Source organism: Microtus pennsylvanicus, chromosome 9, assembly GCF_037038515.1.
Source record: "Microtus pennsylvanicus isolate mMicPen1 chromosome 9, mMicPen1.hap1, whole genome shotgun sequence".
NCBI classification, from domain to species: domain Eukaryota; kingdom Metazoa; phylum Chordata; class Mammalia; order Rodentia; family Cricetidae; genus Microtus; species Microtus pennsylvanicus.
Genome location: NC_134587.1, coordinates 4,425,302 through 4,450,439, shown reverse-complemented (window position 1 = coordinate 4,450,439; position 25,138 = coordinate 4,425,302). Strand labels below are relative to the sequence as shown.

Here is a 25,138-nt window from a genome sequence, read left to right as displayed (position 1 = left end):
CTGATCAACATTTGGGGACTTTTTATTTGACTGATGAAATCTCCTGCTAGTTAACGGTAGAATTTGAACTCAGGAAGGAAAAAATCCTCATGAGGTTCACCTAGAGCTCCTTCTAGACTACAGGGGCTGATGCACGAGAGATTCAGCTGTGTGGTCCAGCAGGAGTGTGGGCGGGACTGATGCTTGGCCTAATTGGGCTATTTATGTTTTTTTTTCTTTTTTTGTGTGTGTAGTTTTTAGAATTTTTAAATGTTAATTATGACTAAGGAGTAAAATGAAAGGGGAAAGAGAAGAATATCTTTGGCATATTGTGCATTTTTCTTGCAGGCTACTTTCCCTAAATCTTTTTCCTGTAGTTTATATTTCCATTTTTCAATTATTAAGGCAGTTTACAGCTCAGTCCAATGAGGATGGAAGGGAATTATGATGTATGCTTCCAAACCTCTGGCCCTGTCCAAAAGATTCCTGTTGCATGTTGTTTTGGTCTTACCACTAAGTCTGGTTCGAGCCCTTCCTGGGCCCACTCTTCTGTGCTGAGCAGCCCCACAGCTTCAGTACCGTATCACACAAAACAGCTAAATACAGATCATGCACTCTCTGAAAATGTCATGTTGTTGTTTCGGTTTGGACAGCGGTAGCTTGGCAGTGTCTTCTTTGTGATTTATAGGATTTTCAAGAATTCATGGTTTCTGAGCAGAAGTGAAAGGGACCGATACATTCACAAGAGTCCACAACACCTGTAAAATGGTAGCTGCCCTTTCCTTTCTGTATAGACCTGTTTCATTTGTGCCCTCTGCTGGGCAAAACCTGTTAATGACAACATGATGTGAACCTTTTTGTGAAGTGTAGTTAGATATTTGTGTGTTTGTGTGTGCTGTCACTAGGAATGGTGTTACATGTGTGTAATGCTAGCATCCAGAGGGCTGAGGCGGGATGGCCATAAGTTCTGAGACAAGATGAAGCTACACAGCAAGTTCTAGGCTAGTAGCCTGGTATACATAGATATTTTCTCAAATAAATAAAATAAATTATTTTGTTAGCTTCGTCTGTTGTAAATAGAGGAACTTTAGGGATAATGAATCCTTACCTTTTCATATCTATTTTAAAAATGCATTAAGAACCTAGAATTCTATTTTTTCTTTGGGAACTTTAGAGAAAGCTTATAGAACAATGGCTAAAGCAGGAAAATGTGTTGTTTTCATTTCCTCTTAAGCATGATAGGAATTGTACTAACAGACAAAGAGGGCAGTCCTCCTGAGGCCGACTTACATCCCCTTCAGAGGAGCTAGCAGGCTTCTCTGGGAGACGCCCTTCAGTTGGGGTCTGAGTCCTGTAGAGAGTGTTTGTTCCTGTGTGAACAGCGGTGGATACCGGTTAGAGTTCTTTCTCTTAGAAAGCCAGCTCTCCAAGCAGTCCCAAGGCCAGCAGCTTGCTGTGGTTCTTTGGGTGAGGCAGGAGGTAAGATGTGACGGTAACCAGGGCCTAAGCAGGAAGATGTTTAACTGTGGAGAGAGCCAAACAGACGACAAGACGGATGAGGCCTAGGAGAAGTGTCTGTTTCTTATATTTAAGACAAGAAAAAGATGAAGAAGCTCATAGGCTATTTTAGTTAAAAGTCAGCTTGCTTTCTAAAAAACATTTCAGAATGCCCAAAACCCAGAAATTCTAAACACTTTCTCATTTTTTGGTTGGGTTGTGGGGAGAGGATTTTAATTCTTGGCTTAAATGGATAATTTTTGTTTGTTGGTATTTGTTGGCTTGCTTGAATATAGCATGATAACTCTAAGGAGTTAGACATGAGACGTCTGAATGACTCACATTAAAGTGATCCTGCTGAATGAACAGTTGCTCATGTTTTGTGGATAAGCTATGTCTGTATTAGTGTTGGGAGCCCGCCCCTGTGTGCCTGGTGGTCCTCTCACAGTGCTGTTGAACTGCTTGAATGTAATCCTTACTGAGTGCATACATAATATTTCTTGAGCATTTAATCCTATCTTTGTACTTATTATTGGTTTTAACTAATGAAGTTTATTACTTTTAGCATTAAGTTGTAGGGTTTATTTTATTTATTCATCTAAATTTAAATAATTCCAAATCGGTCAGATATTTGAGGAACAGCTGACACTGTTCCTTTGGCCCTCCAAATTTGGCTGTGAATTGTGTTTCTTGAGACAAGGTTTTGCTATGCAGCCAAGGTTGACCTTGAACTCACATTGAATCTCCTACTTCAGCCTTCCAAATATTAAGATCTCAGGCATGTCCCAGAGTGCCTGTTCCTAGCTCTAATTTTGGAGATAAGAATGTCAATTCTAACAATTGATGTCTGCCCTGATGTGCCTAGTAATCACCGTGTTTGTTACCTGTTTATTTTTAATCTAAAATATCTAAAGTCTTTTTTTAAAAAGTTATGTAACAGTGGAAACAAACTGTGTGTTGTGTGTTTAAAAACTTAGTGGTTTTCTTTTCTTTAAGGAAACTTACAAGTAATTACAGAATCATAGACTAGTACAAAGAAGATTGTTTGCAATTGTTACCCCCCCCCCAACACACACCTTCCTGGACACTTAGATACCACTTCCCAGCAGAGCTTTCACCATCTCTCTGAAGGATGGCATATTCCCTATGATGTCAGATGGAGGTGGGCAGACATGGGTGAGCGTCAGTGACAGAAGGCTGTGAGGAATCGTCTGTCATGTGTCATTGCTGCCATTAGTAAGGCTCGAGCTCAGGATTGGCTGCTTTCGACTGCACTGTACACTTCCCATGGGTTAGACCACTGGGTGGAGAGTGCTGAGCTCAGTGCACAGGAGCTCGAGTTCTTGTCACAGCCCCTACAGCTTCTTTGCAAGACGTTCTTGGATTTCTTTATTTCCAAGCCATGATATACATAGGAACAACCTAATTTATTATTTTGACTTAATGTATTGCTCATTTGTTTGTTTTCCTTTTATTATGGAAAGTTTTGAACTTACAAAGTTCAGGGAATTGTATGATGAAAGCCTATTACTTATTCAATTCAGTTATGTTTGATTATACTTTTAAGAGTGTAATCGAAGGCTACCTACAGCACACGGCCAGCTTACCACACAGCACTAGGAAGGCTTGCTATGTAGATCTTCATTCTGTATTGGCTTCCTGATTTTCCACTCAAATCTGTTTGTTGCATAGTTGTGACCAATAATAAGAGCTAAGAAATAAGCTATGGCTCGCTGTTTTAACACTGTAAAATCTGCTGAGAGAGAGTAGGCTCACTGACGTCAGTTTTGTAAACACGACCCTCTCTGTTGTCGGTGCAAAGATGCAGGGCTTTGTAGTAGAAGGCAAAGTATTCTTTTCCCTAAAATAGCGTTAGGGAGGATAGACTACTGGAGAAGGTAGCACTACTTTGTGATTAATTTTATCTCTAAGGAAATAGAATGTTTGCTAATCCTACATTTCAGAGTGAGAAATAGTAATTTGTTGTGTCTAACCTAAGATTCCTAAAAGATAATAGTTGTCTGGATTTCTTTTGCGTTCTTTCAGTCTAGCTAATGATTGTTGTTGAGAAATCTGTCTGGATTAGGTTGGGCCTGAGTAGCAGCTAATAATAGACCTTTTGTTGAATATAAAAAGAAAATGTGTTCTGTTCCCTTGCACTTAAAACAATGGTTTTCCGGTTGAACTTGTATCTGCTGCTTTGAATAATATAATTTTTAAACAGTAGCAAAGCACAGTAGAGCTTACTTTATATGTCTCCTGTCAGTTCTTCAGGCCATAGCTGCAGACTCCCGACACCGCATAGCACAGCCATCTCATCACAGCTCACATCTGGGCCTAGTAGCATTACACTTTGTGGAGGTGGCACGGATGTGGGGTGTGTGTGTGCTGTTGGCCTTCTAGTCATTCCTGTGGGATAGTTATTAGTTTTAAATTAATTCATAGCTCAAAGTATAACAGACTTCCAGTTAAAACTTTGCTCTTTGCTCTTTGATTTGTTCAGGTTTGAAAAGCTGTGTTTGGCCATTTCACTTACTTTTATGTCATAAAGTGTTGGGAAATCAGCATGTGCCTCCTCCTAATGATACAAGTTAGTCAAATTAGAATAGCTAGCTAGTGTCTGCACAGGGTGTGGATGGCCTTTAGAATCAGAATTTCCTAACAAGGATATATTTGTGCAGGTAGGAAAAGGACAGGCAATTTTTATAGGTTTGGTGATCCATTAAATAGAATTTTTAGAGAGATTTTATGGGTAAGACTTTTCAAGGGTTTAGTTGTATTAAGATTTCCTTTCCACTTAAATACACACAGAGCTGTAGGAAAACGCCATATGTAATGGCGTCATTTCTGAAAAGGTGTCATTGCTGAAAGGTGACCCATTCCAGGAAGTTGCCCAAATGTTAAACTTTAGTTTCAGTCTGAGGAAAAATGCTAATCTGTGTATGAAATATGGCTCAGTCGTCGCTTCCTATGATACATAGATTAGCGTTTTCCCTTTAAAACTACTTCAAAGTTTAACATTTGCACAGCTTCCTGGCATGGCAGTGCTTCTTACGTCTGTCTGTGCCGTTACTTTGTGTGCTATTTTTCTCCCAGCTACCTCGGCAGGGTGCTGCATGTCCCTGGCGATGTAAGTCAGAAGACATGGCTGTGGGGCATACAGACAATTTTGAGATAGAATGTCTATATGATGTTTGGTACGCTTTGGTTAGACTGATTTGTCTGATGAATTACAATCAAGAGATACTGTTCTTGCCATAGATTTTCTTAACTACATAAGATTCTCTTTTAGGTTCAGAGCACAGAGGAAGAGGCACCTCACGTGCCAGCCACTTGCCAGCTAGGTCTTGCCAAGTCAAAGAGAGGTAAGCGGACCGCTGCTCACGAGTTCCCATCGCTACTCTGTATTGTGGGTTGGGAAGGAAAGGGATTTCTCCATCAGTGCTGTAGGAGCAGTAAGTGTGCAAAGATTAGGACACAGGGGGTGTGTGTTATCATTTTATCATATACTTACTGTGGGATTTTTATGCGGGGGAGACATTTATACTTATAAGCTAATATTAGATTGTCTATCCTGTAATGACCTCATTAAACATGTCTGGGTGCTCCAAATAGTACTCAGATCTGCAGATGTGCTGAAACAGATGGAGACTGCTTTTACATTGGCCGGACTGGAAACTCTTATGTTCTCTGGCTGGGTTTTCCTTATGCAAACACATCCTGTAAGTATAATACATGCAGTGTAACTGGCAAAAACTTGCTCGCAATTGTTAAACCAAGTTAGATAAATCCAAAGAATCGCTCAAAGGTGAGTGGCCACAGGTGCACTTTCCTCTTCAATCATTAATTATTGACTGGAGAACTTTGGATCCATCCCCACACTTCTGACTTGAACTAGAAAACGCGGTCTGGCTTTAGAGTCACAGAGCTTTTGGTATTTAGGGAAAGAGGAAGGAGTTCAATGGCCACTGCAGGTAGGACTGTTTATTTTTGAAACTTTACACATACCAAACCACCGTGGTTTTTTTGTTTTTAACAAAAATGTATATGTATATTCCTAGAATAGAAAATTATATGTTTGCCCTCTTGATCTCTGAAATTCCTCCTGAGGGAGAGTTTGCGTGTGACTTCTCTTCCTTTGCAGTGTGGCCTTAAAGAATAGGGCCCTCTGGACTGCAGCTCTCGCCAGGCACAAAATGAACTTCCTCACTGACTTTTCCTTCCTTCTTAAGTCCATAAATAGATATATCTGCACCTGAGGTCTGAAGTGATGCTTCAGTCTTTGCCTAGGGTGGGCAGGCAAAGGAGGATGACAACAGAGTGAAATCGCATTAAGGTGTCTTAGGGGGCCAAGGGGTGGGGAAGACGTACTCAATGTATGGTCACAGCTGAGTTTCTTCCTCTCACAGTCTTCATTCTTGTTCGTTACAGCGTAAGCAATCTAGTAACATATCTGTGAATAAATCTTTTATAAACTAGCAGTAATAGTGCTTAAAGGGGGTGAGGAAACAGCTACGTCTTCTCCATTTGGGAAGGAATTCTGGTAATGTGGTATGTCGTTGGCTGACCCTAATTTCAGAGTTGGAATCAGAGCAGGCCACTTACTCCAGAGCGGGAATAGACATGGTGCACGGCTTCACTAGTAGGACTTCACAAGCTGAAGTTCCCGACCTCCTGCACCTTAGAAAGGCTCAGTGGCTCGGAGTGTCCCAGCCTCGTGTTCATTGTGTGGCTTCACATTCCTAGAAGTCCAGCACTGGTCTTGTGATAGAAGACGTAACAGACTTTTCTTAAACATCTAGAAGAGAATATGCTGATTGTATTTAGTTTCTTTGATGCTGAGCGGATGGTTTCCATGTTTTGTTTTATGTTTTCACACTTAAATACTTCTCATAACTTTTAAATTTGGATAATATTCAATGTCTCAGAACTGAGAATTAATCCTTAGCTCTAAATTTCTTTAATGAAGAACTCTGGTTTCATTTTATAAGGATTATTTTATGACTATTTTCCTTTTATGTATGTCTGTGTACTTGGTGTCCATGGAGGCGAGAAGAAGGTGTTGTATCCCCTAGAACTGGAGTTGTAGTTATTTACGAACCACAGATAACTATGGATGCTGGGAATCGAACCCAGGTCCTCTGCAAAAACAAATGTTCTTTACTGCTGAGCCATCTCTTCAGCTGAAGAGAACTATGCTTTATATGGAACAGAAATGTCTGCCTAAAGACCGTCAATTGGGATATTCAGACTTTTAGAATGCTGCTTGTAGGCAAGGCCTTTCTCTGCAGCTCAGTCTCTCTGGGCTTGTAGATGAGCACAGCAGTCCTGTGTGCTTTGCAGCTAAGGGAATATTTTCCTGCCGTCTCAAGTAATCCCGGGCAATGGAGGGCTATGAGCCCAATCTGCAGAGGAGAGGAGTCACTGAAGAACTTAAGCTCTTTGTTCTGCTCGCTTGCTCATGCCCACTCTGAAGCCTGCATAGTCTCCATTGCCATTCACTCTGTGGGAATCACACGGTACTCAGCTTTGAGGGCAACCGGCTCAGACCTTAATCTGCTGCACATCCAACAGGTCTTTCTGGCCTCTGTACTCCTCCAAAGTTCCCTTTTCCCAACCAAATAGGCACTTTAGCTTCTAGATCATTTACATGACTGCTCAATTGTGTGGAGAGTTAGGACTGAGGCATTAAGCAAGCATTGCCTTGTTCTGCATGCCAGAACATTAAGAATAAAGTTCCCCTGGTTTCACGGGCTCATAGTTAGAAAGCAAAGCATAGCAAGGACATGGAACCACCAGCACACTGACAAGAGCTCTGATGTTGCTTGTTAATTTACTGTTAGTTCATTTTTGAATAAATTAATTCCCATTAGAACTGGTGGTAAGGGTTTGTTACAATTGAGTGTGGTAATTATTCCAGCATTTCTAGGTTTGTTAAGGATATGGAACACTACCATAACTCATTATAGAGCTTTATTAATATTATAACTACTGTTGTAGAATTACTCTGTTTTTAATAGGATCAAAGTCACATTTCATGAACCCCAAAACTCCAGTGGGATGTTTTTAAAGCCAAGTAAACTTTAACTTTGAATTTTATTTAGTAATATTATCTGGTTCAGATTATTTGGTAAATACTGTATTTGGCTATTGTTTCTGAAGCTCTGCAAGACTCTCCTGTCTCTCGGATCCTTGCAAATGAACTAGCTATAACATCCCTTCTATGGTAGCTCTCGTGTGGAACAGGTGTCGTCTTGCTTGCTGTACTTAGCATCTTTCTTAAAAGCATATATACATATTTATATATGTAGAAATTAGAGTCTTGTGATGTAACAATAAACATGTTTTTACAATATTAGCAATGTTATATATTAATTGAATCTTTAATTTTGGTATAATTATTATGAAAGAATTATTTTCTAATACAAATACTTGTATCATTACAAATACTAGAGATATTTAAATACCCTCACATTTCAAATGATTTGGTTTATTGCCCTTAATTTCGTTCTTTCATACTCACAAGATATAAAACTTTTTAAATGCATTCTACATATAATGTTCTAATTTTAATTCACTGCATTACCATTGAAGCCTAATGGGCAAGTGAATACTGTGGGTTTCTGATAGAAGACCGGACCCAGCTTTTACTTGAACTTGATTTACTTGCCATGCATTGATGCCATGATTTTTCATAGGTAATCTGGGCTGCTCTATTGGGGCTCGCATCTATGAACGCGTTGCTGCTGTACAGGCCTATGCAGTTTTGTTTACCAGTATGTTTCTGCTGACAGATCACCTGCTGAGAACTGCCAGTCAGCATTCGGACAGCAGCGGCTTCGCTGAGGACTCCGCGGACTGCCTCTCGCTCAATCATCTTCAGGTACTGTTTCTGTTGGAGTAGGCGCTCTCACACATCTTCAGCTTACGGTGATCTGTCCATGTCTTACCACAGGGTGGTCCACCAAGTGGAAATAGAAATAAAATGTCTGTAATATAGATCTTGGCTAAGTATTTGACTGTAAATCTCAGGTTTTACTCATTCATGATCTCTGAGTATTAAAAAAATATCTTAATTTTGTATTATTAGTGACTAAATTACTTTGGTCTTTAAAGTACTTGGCCTGATTTTTTTTTGTTTACATTTATATATGCCAACATTTTATAATAACTTGTTTATTTGAAAACTCGTATTTCTGCTAGTTTTGTGGACTACTGTGAAAAGTTAGACTGTGTTAGGTGACCCAGGAAGCAGGTGCTTCTTTATCTTTGAGGAGCTGTGGGTCAGTTGGTATGTGTAGTCATAGAATGCTCATGAAGGTGTTCAAAGTGTCTTTAATAAAATTTGAAAATTAAGATAAGGAAAAAAAAAGAATAAAGAGCTTTCTAGGAACATGACATTTGAAGGGTAAACAGGCAAGCAACACACCGAAAAAGACCCAGGAAGAGTCAGTAAGAGGAGGTCCCAATGATCTACCCTGACCTGAGTTATTGGCAGCTGATAACAGGTAGGGGAGGGGTCATTTTTCTTTGGAGTTCTGGCCGGCCACTATTAGATTGTCTATGTTCCAGTGGGTGGCCCTGGCCCTGTACATATGGGTAAGACAGGTTAGACTCAGTGTGTTTTCAAGACTGATTTAGATAATTTTGCTCACCTGTAAGTTAGTATGAGTGGTGTGAGCATACTTAAGATAAAATAGGTTAAGGTATGATACTTGGCAGGTTATGTATATTAAATACATTTAAATAAAGAACAATGGACTGCAAAAGAATTGGGCAGTGGGAAGAGGGCATATGGTTATGATGAAATAAACCAGGGAAAGACAGTGATATGTCAGTGATGAGGAAGGAAAGATAAGACCCTTGACTAGGTTTTCAAGTAAGGACAACTGCTTCCTTGAAGAATTTTCTATGTCTTAGAATGGGAGGGAAGCTGTCCAGTTTAGGGAAGGAGCTGAAGACCGTAAGAAGGGTTTAATCCAGGGGAATCTGTGGATGGACCACCTGGTCTGGAGCCATGTGATCTCAAGTACAACATGGTTAGATGTGGGAAAAGAACGTGATTCCTTTCAGAATGAAGAGAAGTGGTGAGAGCTAGGGAAATTATAGGTACTAGAAGAGAACATTAAGACATTTTTGTCCATTTCTGTGAGTCAGTGTCATGTGTTGGAAAAGAAATTGAAGAAAAATAGACCTTAAACAATGTCCGTGAGTAAGTGGTGAGGGAGGTGGTAAAAAGCAAACCGAGCATGATAGCAGACATATCTCATCTGCAGTCTTTGTCCGTGGTGGCTCTGATTTTATTCCCATCCTCCCCAATGGTCTCCATTTCAGGTTCACGAGTCCCTGCAGGCCATGGGGAGTAGTGCTGACAGCTGTGACAGCGAGACCACTGTCACCTCACTCGGGGACGACCACGTGACGCCTACAGTACAAGACCAGCCTTACTTTAACGAGTCAGAAGAGGAGTCTCGTGCCCCTGTTGAGAAAGGAAAAGCGAAGGTGGCCATAGTTGCTGACAGCAGGAACGCAGACAGCCAGGATTCCCCTCAGTGTGAGACCGCAGAGAACACTGGGAGCAAAGAGTCCCCGAGGGATCCAGGTGACCCCGAGAATGCTGCCATGGAAGAGGTTGGAGAGCTCCCGAGGGAAGGGAGTGAAGATAGCGATGTGGAGAGGGGCGGTGGCTGTGAATTCCCCCAGTATACCACACACCACATTCTCAAGTCCTTGGCTTCCATCGAAGCCCAGTGCAGTGCTGTGAGCTCTGAAAAGAAAACTGGGTTTCCCTCCTCTGTGGAGAGAGTGAATACTGCCTTGCAGAGAGCTCAGATGAAGGTGTGCAATCCGTCTGCTCAAAGAGTAGGGCGGAGCCTAATAAAGTCAAAGGATCTGTTGAAACAAAGGTACTTGCTTGCAAAAGCTGGCTATCCCCTAAGAAGGTCTCAGTCTTTGCCAACCACCTTACTGAGCCCAGTAAGGGTTGTGTCTTCTGTCAATGTGCGATTATCTCCAGGAAAAGAGACCAGGTGCAGCCCGCCTTCCTTCACCTACAAGTACACACCTGAGGAGGAACAAGAATTGGAAAAGCAAGTGACTGAGCATGACGGTCAGTCTGTGGTTAAATCCACCATCTTCATCCCCCCGTCCTCTGTGAAGATAGAAGAAGCCCCTCAGAGTGAGGCGACACGGCCAGAGGAATGCACCCATGGACGGCTTCCCCCTTGTCCACAGTTTGCTCCAATATCCCAGTCCACCTGCTCCCTTCACTCTGCCCATGAGTGGCAGGACAGGCCCCTGTGTGAACACATGAGAACTCTGAGTGCCCACAGTGTCCCCAACATATCAGGCACCTCGTGTAGTAGCTTCTCTTCTCCTTTCGGGTGTCCCTATTCACATAGACATGCTGCCCACCTGTACAGGGCGTGCCCCGTGAATCCTCCTTCCGCCATAGAGATGCAGTTGCGGAGAGTGTTGCATGATATCAGAAACTCACTACAGAACCTTTCACAGGTGAGAAAAGAGAGCTTCATACTTTACTGTTCCACATTCTTCTTAAGTCACCAGGAAGTGAGAACTGAGCGGACAAACCACCTCAGCCTGTCTTCCTACTTGCCTGAACTCATCTGTACCTGCTCTCTAGACAGAACCCCTGTGTTGTGGGAAGCTGTAACTAATCCCAAACAGTTCATTTCTGTGCTGACAGCCTCCTCTTTGAGAGAGGGACTGTTGCATGTGTTTGCCTTTAGCCTCTCCTTCATTCTCTTTTTCCGCAACCTCGGGCTGTCCTGTCAAGAGCATCCCCAGCCTTTCCTCCTTCTCTCTGCCATTTGGATGTGTGATCCCCTAACTTTCAAAGTCTTCTCATTGGCTCCACTGCCACGATGTTCTCCTGGTTCTTATAGCTCTGTGACTAGGCTTTCCTCTTCATCTGCTGACCTCTGATGCTGCCTCCTGGCACAGAATTAGTCTGTTTCCATGGGCTCAAAACTGGAACTGCTCCGAAGAGAATCAGGTAAAGTGTGAATGCCCAGTGCATGCCGTCTGTTACCATGAAAGAGTGGACGGGAAGCCACTTCGGTGAAAATCAGAGTTGCAGCTCTTCAAAGAACAATAGAATAGACCTGTTAGATACCACCCTGTCCCCCACAACTGTCCCGAACGGTCTGCAGTCCGACCAGACATGCCTACTTCTCCTTCCCCATGGAACAGTTCCTGCTGTGGCTGCTCTGTTGTACATGTTCACTGTCCTGCTGTGAGGCTGACTTCTCAGAGTCCCCTCTCTCTGTGCTTTCCCAGGCCGGCAACTTCACCTGTGGGCTGTGGCCATGCGTGTAGCCGAGCAATCCCACTCCCCATCTCACCCTCTTGGCTTGGGTGATACTGAGCAGCAGGGCCTGCGGGGTTCTCTGTGTCCTTGACTTGGGTTATCTGCACCTGTCGCTTGGTTGGGTGGGTCGGGCGATGTTGTTGCCGTTTTCCCACTGCAGAGTTCTGGCCTTGCCGCTCTTTGCTTGGACTGCAAAGCTTCAGTGGTGTCTGAAGTTCAGCTCAGCCCACTGGATTTTTGCTCTTTTTCACGTCATAGCCTTCTACCACATACTCACACACTCCTACACATTTTTTTTTCACACACACTCACAAGCACATTCATACTGAGCATCTGCACACACTGATACAGCCACACACACTCACATTGCAAACATATTCACATACACTAACACACTCACTCACATGTACACATTTACACTATCTTTTTTTAACTTTCTCTTTTTTTCTTCCTTACATTGTGAGATGGGGCAAGGCAACTTTCTGTCTTCTCTGCCTATAACAATAGAATACGTCCCACTGAGAGTCTGTGTGATGGCTGCTGGCTGTTCTCTCCAGCCACACAACTGTGAGGCAGTCTGCTATTGCATTTGCTTCCAGACCCCCAATTCTCACTTGGCTTTCTACTTAATTTTTTTAGGGCAAGAAGGGAGTTCTGTGAACACACACACACACCAGTTTTGTTTCCTAAACAGAGTAATTTGGACCTGAAATATTTAAGAATAATAGGTAGCATTAGAGAGTAATTTCTTTCGTTGCTGATTATAGACATTGCTGGGTTTGGTTTAGCTTAAAGAGAAATGATAATGCATGTCTTACAATAGCCTTAGCATCCTAGAGAACTTGGCGGTAGCCACTTGGACCTGACTTTTCATCCTGTTTCATTGTTTGAAGTACCCCCTGATGAGAGGACCTGATCTTGCTGCTGCCCCATACAGTCCTCAGAAGTCGTCTGTTCTACCTCTTTATGAAGTAAGTTCCCTCCTAACCATTCCCATTGCAGGATAGTTAGCGTTACTTAGAGGTGTAATCGTAGTCGGTTGCATTTCAGAATACCTTTCAGGAGCTCCAAGTCGTGAGACGGAGCCTGAATCTGTTCAGAACGCAGATGATGGACTTGGAGTTGGCCATGCTGCGGCAGCAAACCATGGTGTACCCTCATATGACAGAGGAGGACAGGTAAAGCTTCATTCGTTACTGAAGTCAGAGCCTTGTCTTTAGAGAGCGGGCCTTCAGCATCGCTTGGTTCACACTCTGTGAACTCTGTCTTTGGTGAAGCAGTGTAGGTAAGAGATAGGCACCGGGAGTTTACTGAAGTTCTACCTGCACCTCCAGTGTACCAAACAAGACTCTCAGTACTCTGCTTTACAGAGGTGACAGTGCAAGGGATCAAAGGCCTAGTCATGGGCTGGAGAGATGACTCAGCAGTTAAAAGCAGTGGCCGCTCTTCCAGGGGATCCTAGTTCAATTCCCAGCACCCACATGGAAGCTCATAACTGCCTGTAACTCCAATTTCAAGGGATCTAATACCTTCACATGTGACATACATGCAGACAAAACACAAATTCACATGAAATAAAAATAAAAAATTATTTTTTAAAAAAGACCTATTCATTACTTCAGGGTTGCTTCTGTCCAAGTTGATGGAACTGCAATCTTTTGTAAACGTTCATTAGTTCACAGTATTCAAGTGTCTAGTGTTTCTAGTCACTACTGGAAATCACTCGGCTACTTTTTTCTAAAGTTCTGCTTCTCACAATCTGCAGGTATGAAGTGGATCAGCTGCAGGGCTTGAGGAACTCTGTCCGAATGGAGCTGCAGGAACTGGAGATGCAGCTGGAGGAGCGGCTGCTGGGCCTGGATGAGCAGCTCCGTGCAGTCCGGGTGCCTTCCCCTTTCCGATCCTCTGTGCTTCCGGTATGCTGTGGGGGTCCAGAGTCCCAAGTAGGGTTGTTAATAATGTGCGGGGATTTGTTTAACCATTGGCTTTAATGGCTTTTGAACCATGCATGATGTTCAAGTAATTTTCATCCTACTTACTGAAGATTTAATCTTGCCTTAATTACCTTCATATTATACACATTAGTTTTATGTACAAAGTATGATAAGTTTCATAATTAGTATAATTAGAAATACATTGAAAATTTTAATGATAATTTTCAGTAAAAGAAAAAGCAAAGATCAACATAAAAGTTCTGTTTTTGAAGGAAAAATTTTAACGAATTAAAATATAAGTACTTTAAATTCTTATCCCTGCTTGTATCTCCAAAGAACATAGTATATTACTCCTTTTCACCGGCCTCCTTGTTTAAGTAAACGGCCTATGCCTTTGAATTTTTTCTTTGTTTCAGTTTCAGTGTAGTTCCTTTCTATATCTTGTGGGTTTTTGCTTTATGTTTTTGTTCTGATGCTGAAGATTGAACTTGAGGGCTCCCCTAGGCCAAATACATGTCCTATCCCCTGGCAGTGTCCCCCCCCCCCCCCCGTGCCTTTCCTGTCTCCTTAAGGAACCAAGTGCGATGTCATGATGTAATCCGTGTATACAGGAATAAAGAAAGGGACACTGTCTGTCCTCATGTTCTGCATTCCCCAGCACTTCTCACGTGCCATCCCGTGGAATCTGAGCTTCACCAGTATGTTCTGATTGTTGCCACTATCTTTCCAGTTATAAAATATGTTCGTTTGAAATTTTAAATTTTATCCTACTTTTTCATGTTTGATTTTGTTAAAATGGATGTATGTTTAGAAATATGCAAAGGAAGCTGTATTTACTCATAGATAAAACAATACTCCAAATCATTACGGATGCATGCTTCCATGGTTTTGAGCCATCGTTCTGAGAAGTGTTGGGAGCAGAGCAGCAGATGTCTGTGTAGCTGTCACAGTGATACATCTGATGGAACTCATGGCAGTTGATTGACATAAAGTGATGTTCCTGTGACATATTTGCCACGTGAGAAACTGTCCGTGTGTAAGTGCGTGTGTTGTCCTTACTTCTCAGGGGATGTGTGGCAGTAGAAGTGCTGACAACTTGTCCTGCCCGTCTCCACTGAACGTCATGGAGCCAGTAAGTCTCTGTCCTCCCCAGGCACTGGGGCATCTCATGAGCGTGCAGTTTGCCCCGTTCCCATACAAGGCATGCTGGTTTTAAATACAGAGGTCAGGAAGTTAAATTTACTGAAAGTGGGTTTGCCACTTAGAAATCTAGTGCCATGTTGGGCCCCTAGAAAGCCAGCTTCATTGGGATAGTGATTTGTCCCATGCCATGAAGGAAGTATGCACTGTAGAAACACTTTGTTTACCCTCCAAGGATCCTTTCCTGTAGATGAAGGTCCTCACAGAATCTGTAAGAAGACTTATGTGATCCTCATTACATTGCAGACTCACTGTCAAAGCCTTCTGAGCAGCTGTTTTATTTTTCATTACTTTACTCCTCCATGAAATAATTCAGACATCTGTGTGTTAACTAGTACAATTCACTGTGTTTCTTACATTCCCGAGTTACGACTTGAGGTTACTGTGAATTTAAATTGGTTTTTGAAAATGAAATTGGCCAGTTAGTCAGATAGTGAAATAGAACTATGCCTTTACAAACCCTTGCAGTTTGGGACAGCTGGCATAGCTGGGAATTTAGCCTTCTTAATTACCAGTCTTCGTCTTGTGAATGAAGAGCCGTGTTTTGGCCCCCAGGTCACAGAACTGATACGGGAGCAGTCATACCTGAAGTCGGAGCTGGGCCTGGGACTTGGAGAGATGGGGTTTGAAATCCCTCCTGGAGAGAGCTCAGAGTCCGTTTTCTCTCAGGCCACATCAGAGTCCTCTTCCGTCTGCTCCAGCCCCTCCCACAACACCAGAAGATCCAGAGGGCCTTCTGGCAACTCTGGAAGCAAACCCCGAGCCCGCTTGGTGGCTAGAAAGAAGATCTTCCGAGCCTCTGTGGCCCTGACGCCAACAGCCCCCTCCAGAACAGGCTCTGTGCAGACACCTCCAGAGCTGGAGAGTTCTGAGGAAGCTGGAGCAGCTGAGGAAGCCTCACAGGTTGTGGGACTTACATCTCACCTGGAGGAAGAGCAGGAAGAGCTGCTGCCAGCTGCTGAGGAAATGCATCGGAACGTGGAGCAGGATGAGTTGCAGCAAGTCATACGGGAGGTGGGTCGAGTCTGGGCGTGCTTCGGTCATTGTGCATGCGTGTCCTGGTAGAGCTGCTCAGATGCTGCTTACGTGTGAGGCTGACTGCAATGGGTGCAGGAGCTTTCCCACTCCCCACGTGTTTCTGTGGATAAAGCTGGAAGGCGGGAAAGCCCATTAGGCCTCTTCCGGAATTAGAGCTGTCATTTTATAAAATTCCAGTTGGCATGAGATAAGTAGGAGATTAATGATTGAGAAGAATTTGTTCTCTTTCCTTTGATGGTTGGAAAAGTGTAGAAATTGTATGATTTGTGCATAGATTGAAACATGGTATGAAAAAGGGGTTTACCCTGGATGACAACAGTGTGGGTTCCTAAAGTGTTAACCACAGTTCTGGGTTCCGAAAGGAATCACAGACTTCTATGGAGTCTGTGATTTATACTGTTAAAAGTTAATTGAGAAAATTTATAGAATGGCTGTGACCTTTCCATTGCCCTGACAAAATGCCCTGGAGAACAAGCTGATACAGGAAGGGTTTGTTTCTGTTGTGCTCAGAGATTTCAGCCCTGAAGCATGTGGTTCTGTGTTCATAGCCTGTGCTGCAGCAGGACAGAAGGACACAGCAGGGCTGCTTGCCCTGTGTTAGCTGGGAGGGGAGAAGGGAACTCTAGGAGCCAGGAAAACAAAGAACACCCACGGCCTGTTCTGTGCCCCAGGACCTGGCTATTTTATACCTGGTCCCCCTTGCAAGTTTCTTTGACTTCCTGTAACCTGTGGAATTATGAGCCCACATGTGAATTAATCTCGTGGCTCTGAGAAGGCACACCTCTGAGACTCATTGCCCAGGGGCCTCCGGGGATTGGAGACCTAAGTTACAGCACTGGTGTTACTGTTGAGTTACATTCACATGAACTGGTGTGGATCTTTAAGAAGAAAAGCAGTATGGACAAGCTTCATGATGGCTTTTTAATCTGTCTCTGTGGAGGTTATACCCCGGGATACTTTCTGTTCTGTTTTCCAAAGAATAACCACGAAGAGGGAGTACAAACAGTTGTACTTTTCCTTTCATCCAGTCCAGAATCCCTGATATAAACACCTTTTATTTTTTGCCATTAGCTAAAAGGAAGAATACATTATATATTTTAAAAGCCACTCTATGGTTTCATCTGTAGCTTAGTGGCAAAAGTTTTAGGCTGAAGTGTGACCCAGCAAAGGTAGCCTTTGGCATGTGTGTGGCTCCAAGTACGACACCTCCCTCCACAGCCCAGGACTACTCAAAAGGTAAAACAAAAAGAAACCAGCAATACAGTTTACAAAGTATCTAGGGTAGTAGAAAGTACCTGCAAGCCATAAAATCGGTAACGGAAATTACAGCGGGCTAAAGAAGACAAACACTAAGGAAAATGGAAAACTTTTACAGTGATCCCTAAAAAGTTTTCAAGTTTTTATGCCTTTTTATTTTATGAATTTTGTGATCTTAAAGCATATGAAAACATACACACACACACACACTTTACAACATTTCTTGTCTCATGAATGCAGATTTGCTAATCTTTCAGTTATCCAAGAATTTATCTAACAATTTAGGAGCAAAATAAGCCAAAATAAGCCAGAGAAACTAGGGTTCCCTATTTTCAAACTATTTCTAATGTGAATGTAAGTGTACTTTTAGAATCAGTTTGTAGCATAGAATCTTCCCTCAAATGGGCCATTGAGCTCCTAGGGCCAAAGATTGATGCTTACATATATGATGCTATCATTTATTGCACATCAGTAGCTTAAAAAGTACATTAAAGTAAACAGAGTTCTGTGAACACACAGATGATGTCATCCTGAAATTGTATATGCTGTGGAAATGGGCAGTAAAACCACAGGACTTGTCTGGGTAGAATAGGGTTGGAAAGACGACATTCCAGACTTCATCAGCGACACTAGAAAGGGCAAAAGACAGAAAACTACCAAAACAGTAGCATGGCTTTATGCATAGTTGCACAGTCTGGAAGCAGACCATACAACAGTAAAAATGTTCCTTGGACCTTGGGAACATTTGACTTGTGCTTGTGGAACTGGGGCTTGGGAGGGGGCCGGTGCATGTGGGTTACTGTCGTGGGGTGGGAAGATGGTCTGAGATCTGACAAAGCTGCACGGCCGGGTGAGTAGGAACGGCTGTGTGCAGGGCTGACCTTGTTGGTAGATGGGTACGTCGTCTGCGTTTGTGTTCTGAGTTCCTGGCTTCAGCTGAAAGCTGCTTTCTGTGGCCGCTAGTTTTGTATGTTGATTATGGTTGGCTAACATTTAGCAAAGTGTACGTCAGGCCTCCATAGTCAGGTATCCTGTGTGGAGGAATCTGTTCTTAGGTGCGAGTTAAGCACAGGACAGTCCTCGAGTTAGATTAAGTAAGTACTCTGTGTGCATTTGCTCATGGCACGTTTGCTAACTCTGTTTTTCTTTTACTAAATTCTGATACTTTTGTTCCTCTTAGCCTGCTTTGGTCAGGAAGGTCTGAAAACATGACTTCCTTTTGCTCATTTGGCATGGTTGCTCCTTAATGCATGCCTGAGCTCTCATTTTAAAAAGTGCATTGGCCTGATCTATGTTGCAGGTCATTTCCTAGGAAGAGACTGCTCCCTTTAGACCAGAACATTGGTTCTTTGGCCAATAGTACAGACCATAGGAGAAGTCGTTTGTTTCCATTATGCCGCCTTGGTCCTAGAGAATTACTTAATCATTTATAGGAATCTCCCATTAAATATGTAAGATGTTATACTTTGTCAACATTTAAATTGGCATGCTGGACAAATGTTTGATGAACTCTTTAGAATGTGTTACTAAACCCTTTAGGAGAAGCCATTCAGCTCAGAATGGCACCATTTGAAGGAACACTTCCCCTTGCTGTCTACAAAGAAGGGCTTACCCTATATAAACAAGGCACAAACGATATTGATATACTTAGCAAATCAAACTCTCTGGAGTACTTTGAGAACATACATGCATAGATAACACTGGCCATTGCTCATTAAAATTCAAAAGAAATTCCTGTTGTTATCATAGCTCAGCTAGGTAGTTTTATGTTAAAAGTTTATTTACAAAATATTTAAAATACTGAGTAGTCCGGTACTCCATTTATTTCTGACTGGTAACCTTTTAAATTTAAATGTCCATGGTACGAAATTTCAAGTTCTTACTTTCTTGTATCTGCTACCAAGAAAATTAAATTCTATCTTCTTTATAAACTTGTCCCTGTGCCCCACTAACAAAGCCTCCATTCAGGATGGCGAGCTCTGTCTTGGGTAGAAGAGTTCTGCAGGTGAGGATTAAACAGGCTTGGCAGGTGCAGTCAAGGAAGCTTCTTCCTGCAGTCCCTGCAGGAAACAATGGTGACTCTCAGGCCTTTGTTCCCATTGAGGCACCCTGTGAGGTCTTGAGCACCTCATTACTACAGTGAGCCCCACTGTGGAAGGAGAAAGTGGACACAAAGCCCTTTCAGACAAGGGTTTAACACAGTCTGCAGTTACACTTTTGTCAGACTGAGGATACTCCCTTGCTCAGATTGTCTGCATGCCACAGTTGGAAAAACACAGTCAGTACGGCCTTCGAATTTGCCCCAGTCATTGTGATATGGTATGTGTGATTGGGGCTGAAGCTATTTACATATATTTTAGAAAATGTACATATATGTGGGAATAAAAAGACGATATCTTGGATATGTGAACGTGTTGTCTTCACAGAGGCAAATTCAACATTGAATGTTGAAGAATAAACATAGATTGCCCTGCTTTTAGTGAAGGTTTTCTGTGTTTGTTTAAGCTTCTGGGCTTGGTTTACAACTGTCAGTTCATCTGACATGTGGAAACATGTGTTTTGGTAAAAATACAGCTTCTCATGTATTCCTTGGGAACCTCAGGGTCTGTTTAAGGGTCAGGGCTTTGGGGCTCGAGGCACTGTAGATGCAGCCTCCCATGGCACTTGTGCTGCACTCAGCAGCCCTTTTTTAATGTCAGATAGTCACTCTACAGTCTGCACAGCCTTTTTAATGTCAGATAGTCACTCTACAGTCTGCACAGCCTTTTGGAGAGTGAATTGTCTTTCCTGAACCCTCCTGTCCCTCCTGTCTCTGTATAAAATGGAGAACTTTAGAACTTTAAGAGTTCTCCATGATTAGTTATGAAATAGGTATTATAGGCATTGTGTTATTTTTAGTTTATTTTAGTTTAGATGTAGCTACTTTTCTGTCTTTTTTGTTTGTTTGTTTTTTCCGGACAGGGGTTTCACTGTGTAGCACTGGCTGTCCTGGAACCCCCTCTGCTGCCAAGCGTTGGAATTAAAGACATGTGCCACCACACTTACCCTCCTTTTATTGTTTTTGAGACAATGTCATTGTGTGTTCCCATCTGTAGTAAAATACGCCTGACAGTAGAGAGTCATGTTTGTTTGTTTATTTTCTTTTTTATTGAGTTGGATTTTGCTCAAGATACACTCATGCTCCTGAGTTTAAGCAATCCTCCTTTCCCAGCCCCCGAATGACTGGGACTACAGATGCATTTCATCCTGCTAGGGTCTTAGGTATCCTTTCATTTTTTATGCCAGTAATATCTGTGTTACCCAAAATGCTTAGCATTCATTTTTAATTGTGTATCGTGTACTAACTAGTTAGTGAGTTTGTGTTTGAATGATGAGCAGTCAGGAGATGTAGTAAAGTTTGTTTGACTATAGTTGCCTTAGAAAGAATTGCCTGTCATCTTGTGAGATGCAGATTTGCACTGGCCTTTTCTTACTTACTCTATTTGCCTTATAGACTGTGGCTATGACCATCTGGTATTCATGTTTCATACTTACTTAAAAAATGGACCTATAATGCTATGAATTTTAAAAACTTTGTTATTTACTCTTCTAAAAATGGTGGTAAGAGATAAATTTTAAAAGCTATGTTTATTAACATGTAGCCACGTGAGTGGTTGGTAGTGAAGGAGCTTTTGTTTCTGTTGTCTTTTTGGTGTGATACTCGCATTTAGCACGGAGCCGTCACTCCAGCCCTGATTCGCTCCTATGAAGAGTTTATAGAAGTCTGGATATTATGTCCCAGTTTTTCATGACAGAGCCATTTTTAGAAAGACTTCAATTGAGATGTTTTCAGGATGCATTTAGGAACGTGTTAGGAAATAGATCAGGCTGACAGGAAACTGTGGAATTGTAGAAAATTTAAGAGCTAGTTGAAAGCAGCACAGGACTAATTTGGGAATGCATTATCAGTTTACTTCAGGAAATGCACATTTAAAGCCTTTACAAAGAGCTATTTGGAGGTGAGGCTATATCATTAGAAAGAAAAGTAGTCTTATGTTGTATTTAGACATCTAGACAAGAAAATCCTAACTCAAATGATCATGGCCTCAGGTCTGTTTGCTTTCCTCAAAAGCAAAATGAGTCTCTCTCTCTCTCTCTCTCTCTCTCTCTCTCTCTCTCTCTCTCTCTCTCTCTCTCTCTCTCTCTCTCTCTCTCTTGTGTGTGTGTGTGTGTGTGTGTGTGTGTGTGTGTGTTTGAGTGTCTATTTGTGGATGTGCCTGTGGAAGTGAGAGGACAACCTCAAGTGTCATCTTCAAGATGTTTCTACTTTGTTTGGTGAGACAGATCTCTCACAGACTCTGAGTTCATGCATTAGGCTGGACTGACAGACTGAAGGACAGACGGGGGAGCTCCAGGGACCCACCTGTCTGTACTTCCCTGGTGCCCGAATTACAAGTACACATCACCACAACTGACTTTTTTTGCATGGGTTCTCAGATCAGAGTCAGATCCTCTTGCCTATGTGGTAAGCACTTTTACTGACTTGGCCCAACCCAAGATGAAAGTTCTTACCTAAGGTAGACAGGTGACAAGCGCACTATAAACTAAAGAATAATATTAATTTTAGAGTGGATTGTTGTTTTGAGTATGTTTATAATATTTAAAACATAATTATTATTAAAGGAAAGTTTCTTCTGTCCACCTAAAATGTATGTTAGATTAAAACAATATATAACTTCTCTAGATATTCAGTTTTTAGTTGGTGGAAACAGGCAGAATATTTCTGCCTGCCTATCCCTTTGCACTTCCAGGTTTTCTGAGCATTTAGAAGCACGAATCCTGTTGATTTCACAGTGCGAGCCTCACATTCAGTCCTGCAGGTCATTGTGAAGTAACTTACGAGACGGCTTTATCTTGCTTGTCCTATAAGAACTGTGATTGTTTTCATACTATCGTTGGCTGCAGTCTGCTGTGTGCTGAGGGTGGACTTGCACTGCGAGCACCTTTGTGCTTGCTATGAACACCATGGCCCCTTCTGTGATTAACTAACTATAGCAATTAAGTGGGATGCGTTTATTTCTGAAAACTAAAAAAAAAAAAAAATCTTAGTCCTGTTATTAAGTTGTGTGTTTTTCTCTTTTCCATTATAGATTAAAGAGTCTATTGTTGGGGAGATTAGGCGAGAAATTGTAAGTGGCCTTTTGGCAGCAGTGTCTTCAAGTAAAGCATCGAATTCTAAGCAGGAGAGTCACTGAATGGAATTTATTAGGTAATGTTTATTAATTCCTGCATTTAACTAGATATGAATTGGTACCTATTTTTAATTCTTAGTTTTAGTGCACTTTGTTATCTTTAGCTAAATTTTTCTTTTCATAATGTGCGTCTTAGTTGTCCTACAGTATAAAAACGACATGTAACCTCATATAAAGTATAGACAGCTCAATTTAAGAACAGAACTGCCTACAATGTGCGTTTACTTTGGAATTTCATTATAGTAAATAAATCCTGGAATTGGGCTTTAGACCCAAAACTTACTTTAATATTAATTAAATTATATCTCAAATGTACAGTTTATGGGCAAGAGTTTGAGAATTAGTCAAAAAATTATAATACCTTTCCTTGTTATTTTTATTTTTATATTTATGGTTGTGAGCCTAGCCTTTAACGGCTGAGCCATCTCTCCAGCCCTATTTTTATTTTTATACAGACATTCCAGAGATCCATTTCTAATCACAATTTACTAAGTAATTTTATGTGGTTTCCTTATTGAGATGAATCACTACAACTCTTTTATAGACTGTATCCCTAGCAGAGATGCTGATGAGCATAGCAGGAACAGTGGTCTGCACGGACTGTCACAGTGGACGTGTTCTATGTCCCCGTCACATGAAACGTACGACACATGGTTCAGCTGTGGGAAACAAGAAAATAGTTTAATAAGTTATGTCATAACCAGCTCAGAGGATTTCTTTTCAAAAGCCAAGGATCAAACAATTAGCTCTCAAAAAATATACAGCAGCCAGAGAATTATGTGCAAGTGTTCATATGTGTATGCATGTATGTGCAGATAGATAGATGAGAGTTAGATATGAAGATAGACAGTCAAATACACGTATATGTGTGTGTATATATATGGATTTATTTGAATAAATCTTACATTTTTAAAAAAACTTTGAAAATAGTATTTGAAGAATGTTTAATACTCACGTTTCCTTCTTCTTAGGGTCGGGATGGATCCCATTAGCTGTGATACTGGCGTTATCAGTGATTTCTGCTGGTGGAGGTGTTGCTTGTCCTTTGGAGGATACTTTCTACTGTACACAATGGACTGTACGCACTTCTGTATGCAGTGTTCTTCTATGCATAAAAATTTAAAAACATACATAGAAACTTAGGCACTTTTCTGGCTCATTTCTAAACTATCAGACTGTCCATTTGAAAGTCTAGTATTTATTTGTTTGTCAATATTTTTCCAGTTGATGTCCTACACAGAATGAATTGTAAAACTTGAAGAGTTCCAGACATAATCAGCTTCTAAGTAACATATTTCTTCAGCCTAGCTTCGACAACACTGACCTCTATGAGGTATTTACTGTGCAATAACAGATTCATCTTCTGAGAGCTTGAAGCAACCAATGACTTTTCCCTCCACTGCTCTTTATTGAGTCGCTTCCAAGAAGACAAACAGTTGTGTTGTTAAAGATGCACTCGATTCTTGAGTCTACTGAGAGGCGAGAGGGCAGACCTCATGAGGTTACTTACAGATACTTCATGTTCTTACACTGAAGCCTTGTTGCTTTGCCCAAACAAATGTAATTTTATGCTATGTGCCTTATGGTAAACACTATGTATTCCTGCCTTGTCCAGATGTCTTACTTTAAGACATTTTCTCTGTCTTTTAGACTAAATAGTATTGTCAGGATAATGGGATCCTAGACTTGAATGGATAGAATAGAAATGAATAAGCTGTTTTTTGGTTTTTTTTCCAAAATGAGATTTAGATTTGTTTTACTCATGCCTAAATGATTTTAATTCAGTTTTAACCAGAAAAGTCTTAGATTTTCTTTAAAAAAAAAAAAAGTGTCCGGTATTTTATGTTTCAAATAAATGTATAAAGTAACAACCAAATGTTATTAGAAATTAGTATTTTAGTATTTGTAATCTTCAATTCCTATATGTTACTTTATGTGAGAAATTTTAGTCAAAGTGCTTGAAATATTAGCATTCTTTGAAAGATTATCTAAAAGGTTTATAAATATTTGAAATATCACATAAAGGCTGATCTCTAAGAAACAAAAAACCATTAAAACAATAAAGTATTTATTTTGCTTAAAATGTTAATTTCTCATTTATTTATTGACCTGCAACCTGAAGAATTTGTCTAGAAAAACCAAAAAAAAAAAAAAAGAATTTGGATTACATTTCATGACTAAGCAATAAGTCTGAACTTGTTACCAAGCCTCCTTCCCCCTGCTGAGAGTCCTGCAGTGCTCAGGGAGTTGAGTCTCCACTACCAAGAGCAGGCACAATAATAAAGCACTCTCAGACTCATAAAGGCCCAGGGCCTCCCATCTAAAGCCAGGTTGACCTTGCCTTTATAAAAAGCCAGTTATGACATGCATGCCTATAATCTCAGTATTGTAGAAGTGATGCAGACATATCAGGAGTTCGAAGCCAGCCTGGATGGAATACATGTCACTGTGCCTCAAAAAAATAAATGAAAAATAACATATAAAATATTATTGTTAGCCAAATTTCCCAGGAATTTAACCAGTTGATTGTGACAGTGATGGCAAACATGTAAATCAGACATTCCACAGGAAGAGAAAGGAATGCAACTATTTGGATTTTTAGACAATTTCAGTCTGTTTCTAACAGAATAAGACTCCCAGGTTTGATGATTAATATTGGTGGTCTAAGAGTT

At 41.3% G+C, this 25,138-nt stretch overlaps 1 protein-coding gene across 4 annotated transcripts in view; it reads left to right on the top strand.

Annotated features, from left to right (window-relative positions):
* Positions 1-24,549, top strand: part of Itprid2 (ITPR interacting domain containing 2) — a 34,985-nt gene extending 10,436 nt beyond the window's left edge. For 2 of the 4 annotated variants that reach the window (XM_075984756.1, XM_075984758.1), the window contains 10 exons: positions 4,769-4,841; positions 8,271-8,359; positions 9,811-10,989; positions 12,700-12,777; positions 12,857-12,984; positions 13,572-13,722; positions 14,807-14,872; positions 15,496-15,954; positions 22,365-22,483; positions 23,438-24,549. In XM_075984756.1, coding sequence (XP_075840871.1) covers positions 4,769-4,841; positions 8,271-8,359; positions 9,811-10,989; positions 12,700-12,777; positions 12,857-12,984; positions 13,572-13,722; positions 14,807-14,872; positions 15,496-15,954; positions 22,365-22,469 — 2,328 coding nt within the window. In that variant the 3' untranslated portion in view covers positions 22,470-22,483; positions 23,438-24,549. The other 2 variants (XR_012911764.1, XM_075984757.1) reach the window with 2 other exon arrangements.
* Positions 24,550-25,138: the final 589 nt, after the last annotated feature.